Genomic DNA, 11288 nt, shown 5'->3' with positions numbered 1-11288 from the left:
AGTGATATTTTCAGCCATAACGGAATTGACCACTGGAGGTAGTAATGAGCTATGACGTCATTCAATCTCGGGGGCGTGACGGGGGACTGTGCAGTGCACTCTCATGACAGCTCTCGTGCTTGCTAGTTCTAGTGGTGCTAATTTTTGCTCCTATTTCTCAAGCCACATACCAACAAATACACGAAACGGACGAAGATTGTATTATCGGTTAATTCCCTTCCACGCATGTTGATAGAATTGTCTTTTTTTACGTCGCTGTTTTGCACCTTCACGTTAGCTTTGCAGCTAGCAGTTGTTTTTTTAGCATCGTCTTTTAGCTAGCAGCTAGCCGGAAGTTTTCGTTCTCTGCAATTGGATAATGACATTCGCTGCAGATGTCTGGCCCTGATACGTGCTCATGTTGGATGAGTGGAGATAAAAATGTCGTGCAAATCAACCAAAGTGGCCCCCAGTGTTGACTTTGACCACAGTTGTTCAGACAGCGTGGAATATCTGACACTTAATTTTGGTCCTTTTGAGACTGTTCACCGTTGGAGAAGACTGCCTCCGTGTGATGAGTTTGTTGGAGCAAGGTAGGTGCTGACAAGTTAAATGTGCTAGTAGCAGATCAAAACGTGTCTGTTGGTTTACTTTGTGCAGGCGCAGCAAACACACTGTTGTGGCATATAGGGATGCTATCTACGTGTTTGGGGGAGACAATGGGTGAGTAAGGCATTGACAGCGCTATGTTTTGCTACATTCAATCATGTTAAAATGACATGTCTCTCAACAGCAAGAACATGTTGAATGATTTGCTGCGCTTTGATGTGAAGGACTGCTCATGGTGCCGGTAGGAAATGATTCAATTAAAATGAGTCATCAAATCATAAAATGTGAAATGTGACTATTGATTACAATATATTCCGCAGGGCCTTCACCACAGGAACTCCACCTGCTCCCCGCTATCACCATTCAGCTGTTGTCTACGGCAGCAGCATGTTTGTTTTTGGTAGCCCTGACAGCTCCTTTCTTAACCAGTGTCTGCAAATGTTGAATATACTATATGTAATCTTGATGAATCTTTTTCAAATGCATTTCAGGGGGATATACTGGAGACATATACTCCAACTCAAACCTTAAAAACAAAAATGATCTTTTTGAATACAAGTTTGCCACAGGACAGTGGACTGAATGGAAAGTGGAGGGCAGGTAATGTATACAATGTATTTAACTTGTCCATATTTGATTGAAGTAGTGATCAAACTTTCAGTCGATTGTTTGCAACGATGGGGAAATACTTAAATTATGGTTACATGAAGCGCTGCTGTTGCATGCCTTCTGTTGTGTGTTCTAGCTTGCCAGTGGCCCGCTCTGCTCACGGTGCAACAGTTTACAGTGATAAGTTGTGGATATTCGCTGGTTATGACGGGAATGCCAGGTAAGTTTGATTCCACAGTGTTGGCGCCTTTTCATAACAGCAATGTGTGTAATTGCAATGTCTATTTTTCTCCTTGTAGATTGAATGACATGTGGACCATCAGCCTGCAGGACAGGGAGCATGCATGTTGGGAAGAGGCCAGTTTATGAGCATCACTTATGCTTGAGCCCACACCCTTGACTCTAATATGCTGACATCTATGTTTCTGTGTCACTTTCAGATCGAACAGAGTGGTGAGATTCCTCCTTCTTGCTGCAACTTCCCCGTAGCTGTTTGCAGGGACAAGATGTTTGTGTTCTCGGGTCAGAGTGGGGCCAAGATAACAAACAACCTCTTCCAGTTTGAGTTTAATGGCCACATGTGAGCTGAACCAATACTACTGAATGTAACTTGCACCCACAACAACCGCTGCTAATGTTCCAAACGCCATCCCTGCAGGTGGACGCGTATACCCACTGAACATTTACTACGAGGCTCTCCGCCACCTCCACAGCGCCGTTATGGCCACACAATGGTTGCCTTCGATCGCCACCTGTACGTGTTTGGCGGCGCTGCTGATAACACTCTGCCCAACGAGCTGCACTGCTATGATGTGGACTCTCAGAGCTGGGAGGTGATCCACCCCAGCTTGGACAGTGAGGTATGAATTCTCAATGATCTCAAGGACCATCACTGATGCTGCGCCCCGGCTCTGCATCAGAAGATGTTTTATTACAATGGCTCTGTATTCTCATATTTTCACAAGGTTATGACGACCCACTTTTCGAGCTATTGGGACAAATAGAGTAAATGTATTGATGAAAAGTTGCTTTTGAAAACATCACATCATATTTTTAAACTCCCCATGCATGAAGAACTTGAGGATGAAGATGACAAAAATGAATATAGTAAAATTAAATATGCATTGTGCTAGTTTTCTTTCGGTCTGCGGTGATATTAAAATGAGTTAGAATGGCGGCGGGGTGGGGGGGGGGGGGAATCATACCACCTGACGTCGCAGTTCAGTTGCTGGGGAGGATCACCTCGACATTTAGATGCACGTTTGATGCAACGAATTACTGCGTACGTGCGTGCTTCCCGACCTGTCCTGAAATGATACACGTTGCCTTATCTCAGTCGGACCTCAAAGGTTTAGCACAATCCTTCAATTTGTTCAAATTTGGATACATTTTTTTGCATGGAAAAATAATCTTTTTTTTTTTTTTTTTTTTTAACTGTGCAGGGCAAGTTTTGAATAGCATTAAAAATGTCTGAATTGTCATACAAGTGTAAAAATGTTTACTGCTGTTTGATTACTGTTACACAAATTTAGTCTGTGTTTTTGTTGAGGTTCTAACCCCAACAAAAACACACACTGACCCGAACCGACAGATATTGTCCAGAAATGTTTGTTTGACTTTCTAACATGAGTTGAAATTCTCTTCTACTGTACGTGTCCTTGCTTTCTCAGATGCCTAGTGGAAGACTCTTCCATGCAGCCGCCGTGATTCAAGACGCCATGTACATCTTTGGAGGCACCGTGGATAACAATGTTCGCAGTGGAGAGATGTACAGGTTTCAGGTGGGCAAGCGTTCATATGTTGCTTGTCTTCGGGGCATTTCTAGGTTTCTTCCTGAGTGGAAGTGTTCCTTTTCCTCTGTCGTCCTGTATACAGTACCTGCTGTTTATGTAGAGTGCCTGGAGAAATCATCTCTTTGTGAATTGGCATTATATAAAGAAAATGCACTTGATTTGACTTACATTGTTCTAATCAATCAGTTTCCTCATGATTATTTGTCTTTCTTTTGCAGTTTTCATGCTATCCCAAGTGCACTCTCCATGAAGACTATGGCAAATTGTGGGAAAACCATCAGTTCTGTGACGTGGAGTTCATCCTGGGAGAGGTGGGTTAAGCTCTCATGCGCAATATCGCCGTCATTTAGTTACTCAATAGTGAATGAACAAATTTGTTGTAGCGGGAAGAACGAGTTCTGGGACATATAGCCATCGTGACCGCGAGATGCCAGTGGCTGCGCAAGAAAATCCTGCAGGCTCGGGAAAGGCAGCGACAGGTCAGAAGCTTTCAGGGTATTTTTTTTTTGGGGGGGGTGACCAAAAACTAGCAATACTCGATGAAGACATGAATGCGTATAAAATGAAAGTGCAAGACTTCGATGAAACACATTCCTTCATGGTTTTCATAGGCTGACTTTTAGAAGTGACCATGAAGGAGTCTGCATGTGTAAATGGAAGCCAAGATGCTCGGGCTGATGTATTTCCTTTGTAGCAGAGAGCACACAATCACAACAGCAAAGCCATGGCCACTGTTTGTCTCACAAACTGCTCGGTGGCCTAAATGCTGACCTAAGAGGAAAATAACTGGACATCTCTTGAACAGGTTTTTCCTTCTAGTGGGCTGGCTTTTCAATACGCTTTTTGCTCTGACTTCACATTTAAATGAATGCTTATGACCACAAGGATAGCGAATCTAGGTCTCGTGTCTAGATCTGATTCTGCGTGGCATTGCAGATTGTAATACTGTGTACAGAACTTTAAAACAAAGACTTCAAATGAACGAACTACATCATTATTTAATACTAAATACACTCCAACAATGCATGCACTTATTTCAATGCATTAACACGAAATAGAGCCAGGGGTGGGCAAAGTCAGGCCGTGGGCAACATAAGGCCCACTGCACTTTTAAAATTGTTACCACACACTTACGCTTTCCATGTGGGTGATAATTGTAATCGAGCAGTTTTTTTAAAATTACTGTGCTATAATCTATACCTTTGAACTAAAAATTTCTTTTTTCAGTTTTGTTGACATATGCAATTAGAGGGACTGCGCTACATCACTCTGTGTGCTGTGTTGACCCTCACGTTTAAATAAGGTTGCCAAAATATTAGAAACACCATTCAATCCAATGCAACGTAGTGTTAGCGACAATGATGAAGATATTATTAAATTAAACAACTCGTATGGGATTTTTTTTCCTTAGAACTTTTGATAGGATCTCATAATAAGATTGTGCAGATCGACATGAGAGGGTACATCCTCATGCGTACTTAAACGAGAGGAAATGTTGCCTCTACGACTGTACAAACTTTTTTTGTTGTTTTTTTTTTGGACTTAGAAGACCAAAGAGGACAGCTGTGAGGAGAGCGATGAAGGGGCCAATGGTGGAGGGACTCACAGGCCGTCAGGCAGACAGCCAATGCTGGAGGTGTCCATCAGGGAAGCAGAAGCGCAACCTTTTGAAGTCTTAATGCAGTTTCTCTACACAGACAAAATCCAGTACCCACGCAGAGGTAGCGTTGTTGTCCACATCTTTTTATATAACGGTGGCGTTTCTAAAATCATAAGCACCATCTGTTCTTGACCTCTGAATTATTCCGATTTTGAAATAACCTTACTGGGTCATGCAATATGTTGATGTTTTGCCCCACTTTTAAAGGCATATTTTCCAGAAAATTGTGGGTGATTTCCTGACTCGACATCCTCCACGGCGTTCATCTTTAGACGTTTCATTGTATTCAGATGAAGTTTTTGTGAACAGGTTTCAATTTGTTAAGTCACTGTTCTTCTATTTGCAGGCCAGGTTCAGGATGTTCTCCTAATCATGGATGTTTACAAACTGGCCCTGAGCTTTAAGCTCTCCCGCTTGGAGCAGCTGTGTGTTCAGTACATTGAGGCTTCTGTCGACCTGCAGAACGTGCTCAGCGTTTGTGAAAATGCCAACAAACTCCAACTCGACCAGCTGAAGGTACTCTTTACTGACCTGACCACCGCTGGTTTTTGCTGGTAATCTCATCACCCTGTCAGCCGGTTCCTCAAAACGGCATCGTGAATCCGTTTCTTGCCATCCACGATAGGTGAAAATCTGCTTTCCAAAGAGACCATATAAAAATGATTTGATTCATCCCCAAATATTTCAAGCTCGCCACAGGCTTTAACTACATTGAAATTTATGAAAACAAACCCAGCTGTTCTCCAAATAAGAGCTAAAGACTGCTTTCTGCAGGTAGTGTCAATCCCACTTGAAGGTAACTGACAAACGCAAAAGTGATTTAAATATTGCGCAATTGTTTGCAAGTCAAAGCAGAAAATTGGCCAAGCGACGGCTCATATTTCAAAAAACTTAACCGGTCACCCCTAAGTCGAGCTTACCACTGTTCATGTATTTATTTCTGTTCTACACTGAAGGCATGCAACTCTAAATTCAGATGCGCAGGTATAAAAATGTTAAAACAGAAAAATCAAAATACGAACACTTAAAATCCAAAACATAGCAAGAGGCAGCAACGACGAAGCCCTATTCACTCCCATTTCTCTTTTCCTTCAGGAACATTGCCTTAATTTTGTGGTGAAGGAATCCCACTTCAACCAGGTGATCATGACGAGGGAATTTGAACATCTCTCCACGCCACTGATCGTGGAGATAGTCCGACGCAAGCAGCAGCCGCCTCCCAGGCTGTACTCAGACCAACCTGTGGACATCGGGACCTCCCTGGTGCAGGACACGAAGGCTTACCTAGAAGGAGGGGGCCTGGAGTTCTGTGACATCATTCTGCTGTTGGATGGACACCCCCGACCTGCTCATAAAGCCATACTGGCGGCTCGTTCCAGGTACTGAACCGGGGGCGGGGGGGGTGTGTCTTTTTTCACCGATCCATCACCTTTACTCCATGTACCCTCAGTTATTTTGAGGCCATGTTCCGCTCCTTCATGCCAGAGGACGGCCAGGTAAATATCTCCATTGGAGAGATGGTTCCCAGTAAGCAGGCATTCGAGTCCATGCTGCGCTACATCTACTATGGAGACGTCAACATGCCTCCGGAAGATTCTCTGTATCCTTGTCAAACCCAAATCCTTCTTCATATTTAGTGGCATGTTGTACCAGACCCTGAAGAAATAATGGATGGAAACCTCATCAGGTTTTTTTTTTTTTATTGGGGTGAATAGAGTACATATCCCAAAGTGACTATAGTACCATCCAGTGGTCATTTATGGAAACTTTCTAATATGGTACAGTCAAGTTCAAGTTCAAGTCAACTTTGTTGTCAAACGTGCTACGTGTGCAACATATGAAATTTCTTTCCTCAGAAGAGAGAGGAGCCGCTGCGGGTGCCCGCGCCGCCATCAAAATGACAAAATAATACAACACAACACATAAGACACAGCCAGTCGTGCAATCTTAACCCCTTTTCTGCCTACACTTTGTTGTTTGAAGCAGTTATAGATGAAAGATGAGTGAAACAAAATGTCCTGTCATGCTGAAAATGTTACTCTACTCGTTACATTACACTACAGCTACATGACATGGGAAAAATATTACAAACATCTCTTATTATTTCTTACAATTCTACACCTCCGCAAACAATGGCCCCAGGTGGGGTTGTCAAAATGTAGTGTGATATAATCAAAATGGAAGCGTTATTGAGTCCTTTCCTTGACCTTTTGTTCTACAGTTATCTGTTTGCCGCGCCATATTATTACGGCTTTTCAAATAACAGGTTGCAGGCTTACTGCAAGCAGAACCTGGAGATGAATGTCACTGTGGAAAATGTCTTGCAGGTATTTGAATATGAGGGCTTTACAGAGGGCACAGTGACCTGAATGGACAACACCGCTTATTGTATGTATGTGACGTGTTTTTTTTTTCCCCCATCCTCTGCAGATTCTGGAGGCGGCCGATAAAACGCAGGCTCTGGATATGAAGAAGCACTGCCTCCACATAATTGTCCACCAGTTCATCAAGGTGGGTGGGCTCATATCTGGCATCCTGGGGGCTTGCTGCCCACTCGCCGCAGCTGAGCTAACCTTGCAGTCACGTCGTCTTTGCAGGAGACTTGACACTGTTAGCCTGCTAGTGGAGCGGCCTCCATCTCCTCTGTAGAGAAGGAGAGTGTTTACAGGGCGGCCGGCTGAACAAGCACCTCCTCGCGTATCCACGAGGCTCGAATGCGCCTCTCGAGTTGTTATTGTTTGGTTATCCAGAAAAACGCTCAACCCTCGTCACTGACATTTTTGTTCAGCTTGCTTCATATTTTTTAGCATGAGCAAATAGAGTGCCGTTTATTCTTTTATTTTTGCTCTGTTTGACTATCGTCTTTTTTTTCCCCCCTTTTTTAATTTTTTGCTCTCCTCCTCCCCTTCCAAAGGTATCCAAGCTCCCCAACCTGCGATCCCTCAGCCAGTTGCTGCTGTTGGACATCATTGAGTCTCTAGCTACACACATATCAGACAAGCAGTGTGCTGAGATGGGCTCCGACATTTAGGAGGATGGCAAGAGACCTACACTCGTATTTCAGTCCACTTTTCCCAAAAACTGTTTACAAGATCTCCATACCATTCCTCACTTTGATTGCACCCTGCATGTTTTCATCTCACACATGCCGCATTCATTTGATAGCAAGGTGCTTTGTTCTTTCATCTGCATATCATTGCGTTAAGTCATTTAATTTATTTTGTATAGAGCAACTGGTCCAATTTTCTTGGATTTTTTTTTTATATATATATTTTTTGGGCAAATTATTATTTTTCCTGACAAAAGAAATCAACCATAAAATTGTTCCCACCATGTCCCTTAACAGCTGGAACTACCAAACTGTGTAATTTGTATTTGCTGGATCAGCATTATTACCGTACACAATTACAATTGGTATATTATCATATACTTGATATTGTCTTGTGCTATACTGTATTATAAAAAAATGTTATTGATAGCCGTGTGTGATATTAACCACTACTATTAGACATGACCCATGTTTATCTGACGTTACAACAAGCTGCCATATATCTGTTAATACATATTTGCACATGTGAGTTAAAATGTACTGTATCAAAAAAATAAATCTTTATGTGAAAGAAAATAGACAAAATAATCGACTGTCTGTTATGAACTCTTAGATTTGCTATACAATGGATTATTACACATGTTGTATAAACCGCTACCTGATGACAATGGGCAACATTTGTCCTTAAATTCTATTCATCACAACCCTCTGGCGTTTTAGTTTCTGGACTGTGGTGGGTGATAATCTGACTCAGTGCTTATTGGCTTGAGAGGATAAAATCCTTGTTTGTTTTTTTAAGATTTTGCCAGAGATTTTTGTTTCTCCAAAAAAAAAAAAAATTGAATTCAATGATACCTTGACTTTACAAACATTTTACCGTCGTGGTTTTTTAAGTTATGAGCTGCTGCCTTGTTGATTTTTTAATTTTTTTATGGCTTTCTGTTGTGGCTGAACTGAACTGCAATGCACTCAGAGCCTCAGTCCCTGATGCACTTACAGGCAATTTTGAATAAAACAGTCGGGGATGGCGCTACACTGTGGGCAGGGGCTGCTATAGCCCTGTCAGAAATCTGTGTAAACCCAGTTAAGCTCCTACAGCATTTTATTTGAGATTCTAAAATCCATTTATAATTTATTTTCTCAGCCATCCAATATATTGGTCACGCCACCTTTTGCCCCAGGAGAGAAAAAATCCTGTAGCCGTTCCCGCAAACAGTCAAACACAGACACATATACAAAAGGAAAACACTCTCAAGGATCAACTCTGACTCCGCACGATATAACTCACTATGCCACACTGCTTGAAACTACATATCCAGCACGCAATATGTACAGTAATTAACCACGGAATAAATTAAACTCAAGAGTCAAGCTACCACTTTTTATTTTATGATGGCTGGCAGAAATCAAGTATGAGATCCACTTTTGACTTAGGTTTAAGCTACCAATTGTGGATCCTTTTTGACAATAAAAATTCTGCCTACATTCATGAAAGCCTCATCCAGAGAGTCAAGTCTTGTCAAATGTCACATCTTAATTAGACATAAACTCCGGAAAAGCTGGAATGAGTTCCACGTGGCCGCAGAAAGAAGTCTTTATGGCGGCTGCTTCTTTTCTGTACTCATGTTTCATTCGTTCCAGGGTAGCCGGGCCCAGGATGGCATCGGCCTTCTCAGCTTTCATTTAAAACAGAGTTCATTGAACATCGAAACAAAACAGAGATTGTCTCCCACTCATCGGTTGTGATTTTTTTTTTTTTAATATGAAAGAGCCTCAAGGGAGGAGGGCTACCTCAGCAGGTGGGCCGGGTTGTGAATTTTCAGTTTGCGAGGCACAGTGCGGCAGGCTTGCAGGTAGTGATGGTTCTCCTCACCACGAAAAGTATGCAAAGGACGGCAGTCTTTGTCACCTTCGGGGGACTGGTGACCTCCTTCATCACCACCTTCCTTCCGCTGTGGAAGACAATGAATTCGGACTTGAACGAAGTAGAAAACTGGTACTCGGGACTGTGGCACATGTGCCTCTACACGGAGGAGGTCGGAGTGCAGTGTAAGGCCTACGATTCCTTGCTGGGACTTCCTGTGGACCTGCAGATCTCCAGGGTGCTCATGTTGGTGTCAGTATGCACCGGCGGTTTGGCTTTGCTGGTTGCCCTGCCAGGACTGGACGGGGTGCGTGTGTGTTTGGACAAGTATGCAAAAAGGAGAAGCTTCCTGATCCTGGGTGGGGTGCTGTCCTGGGTGGCGGGGATCACCACGCTGGCTCCGGTGTCCTTCGTGGCATACACCACAGTTGTGGAGTTTTGGGATAAAGGTTTTCCCGATGTGATGCCACGCTGGGAGTACGGAGAGGCCATGTTCTCCGGATGGTTTGGAGGTTTGGCGTTGGTCACTGGAGGGACTTTGTTCTTCATAGCTGTGTGCATGGCCGACTATGAGCTGCGGACAACAAGTGTGACCAACAGTCCACATGTAACGCGCAGGACACGACTCTACCGCAAGACTGAGTTTTTGTAACATTGTGTATACATTTTGGAGTTGGCTAATGCTAGCTGGCTATGTGACTATCATTTTTTTTTAGATCTGTGATTCTATTGTGACAAAAGTGAAGTCCCGTGTTTTTTGTTGTTGAAAGTCAGATCATCATTACAAAGCAAACGATTTTTTAAAAAAAGTAACAACAGAATGACTGATTTATCAAAATAATTATGTTTTCATTTTGACAGCAGGTTATCAAGCTTCTGGCAAATTCAAGCCTATAAACTTTACACCATTAATCTCACTTAGCTTTGATCAATTTATGTGATCACGAATCACAGAAGAAAAAGAAAAACACGAACATGGTTAGTGCTGGATGATTTGTTAAAATCCAACAAGTCATAAACAATGATGAGATTGACTTAGAATGTACTTATGGTTTTATCTATCTATCTCTAAGTGTTATAAAGCGACTTTGTTTTATTTTAAATACCGTATTGGCCCAAATATAAGACGACCCCCTGTTTTTCAAAACTCAAGTTTGAAAAAAGACTTTTTGAACACCAAATAATTTTTTATACAGAAAATAATTACAGTACATCTGAAACAAATGATTATAACAATATATTTGAGAGAAAAAGCGTGTTATTTTGCCTCATTCAAATCTTAATATCTGAACATACGTTTCTGCGTTTCTCCATTTTCTGTTATCTCTCAAATTATTTTCTTCTTTCTTTCTTACCGCTATTTTTTTATTTTTCTTCTTCGTGCTACCGCTATTTTTGTTTTTATTCTTCGTGACAGGGGTTCGCTTTGGCCTGGAGAGTCAAGTTCAGCATTCCCTTCAATTATATCTGGCGCCATCTAGCGTCGTGAATTGGTATAACGGATAGACCCCGAATATAAGACGACCCCCACTTTTGCAGTCTTATTTCAATGCAAAAAACACCGTCTTATATTTGGGCCAATACGGTACGTTGCACAGCTGCAGTAACTGTATTGGATTTTATGAGGATGGGCAACGGGGGAGCCTTGTCTCGGCCATCTACCAGCGGGAGTCATTAATGCACAATACTCTGTAGTGATGTTTAGAATTCACAAAATGTCACACG

At 42.4% G+C, this 11288-nt stretch overlaps 3 protein-coding genes across 7 annotated transcripts in view; 2 read left to right on the top strand and 1 right to left on the bottom strand.

Annotated features, from left to right (window-relative positions):
* On the top strand, positions 1–8271 carry lztr1 (leucine zipper like post translational regulator 1). Of its 2 annotated transcripts, none has more exons than XM_086112239.1 (19): positions 1–572; positions 640–702; positions 773–829; positions 909–988; positions 1080–1188; positions 1334–1417; positions 1497–1554; positions 1638–1777; positions 1856–2057; positions 2868–2978; positions 3209–3301; positions 3374–3469; positions 4540–4711; positions 4997–5166; positions 5746–6029; positions 6101–6250; positions 6872–6977; positions 7081–7161; positions 7565–8271. In XM_086112239.1, exons 1-19 carry the CDS (start codon positions 421–423, stop codon positions 7679–7681), a joined length of 2325 nt encoding a protein of 774 aa, XP_085968365.1. In that variant the 5' UTR covers positions 1–420; the 3' UTR covers positions 7682–8271. The 2 variants fall into 2 exon arrangements, with proteins under 2 accessions (XP_085968365.1, XP_085968364.1); XM_086112238.1 differs by having other exon boundaries at positions 3–572; positions 4537–4711.
* A 795-nt stretch (positions 8272–9066) lies between these two features.
* The window catches only part of LOC147204798 (uncharacterized), a 29701-nt gene continuing 27479 nt past the window's right edge, over positions 9067–11288 (bottom strand). Inside the window, exons 15-16 of one of the 4 annotated variants that reach the window (XR_015100880.1) lie at positions 9760–10137; positions 9067–9651 (exon numbers count right to left, since the gene is read on the bottom strand). The gene's annotated coding sequence lies outside the window, so the exon portion shown is untranslated. Of the gene's footprint in view, positions 10138–11288 lie in introns of all 4 variants that reach the window. The other 3 variants (XR_015100879.1, XR_015100881.1, XR_015100882.1) reach the window with 3 other exon arrangements.
* On the top strand, positions 9559–10215 carry cldn26 (claudin 26). The gene has a single exon (XM_086110642.1). It carries the CDS (start codon positions 9559–9561, stop codon positions 10213–10215), a length of 657 nt encoding a protein of 218 aa, XP_085966768.1.

Source organism: Hippocampus guttulatus, chromosome 5, assembly GCF_054856545.1.
Source record: "Hippocampus guttulatus isolate MCC_2025c chromosome 5, RoL_Hgut_1.0, whole genome shotgun sequence".
NCBI classification, from domain to species: Eukaryota; Metazoa; Chordata; class Actinopteri; order Syngnathiformes; family Syngnathidae; genus Hippocampus; species Hippocampus guttulatus.
This window is presented reverse-complemented; position numbering and strand designations above follow the sequence as displayed.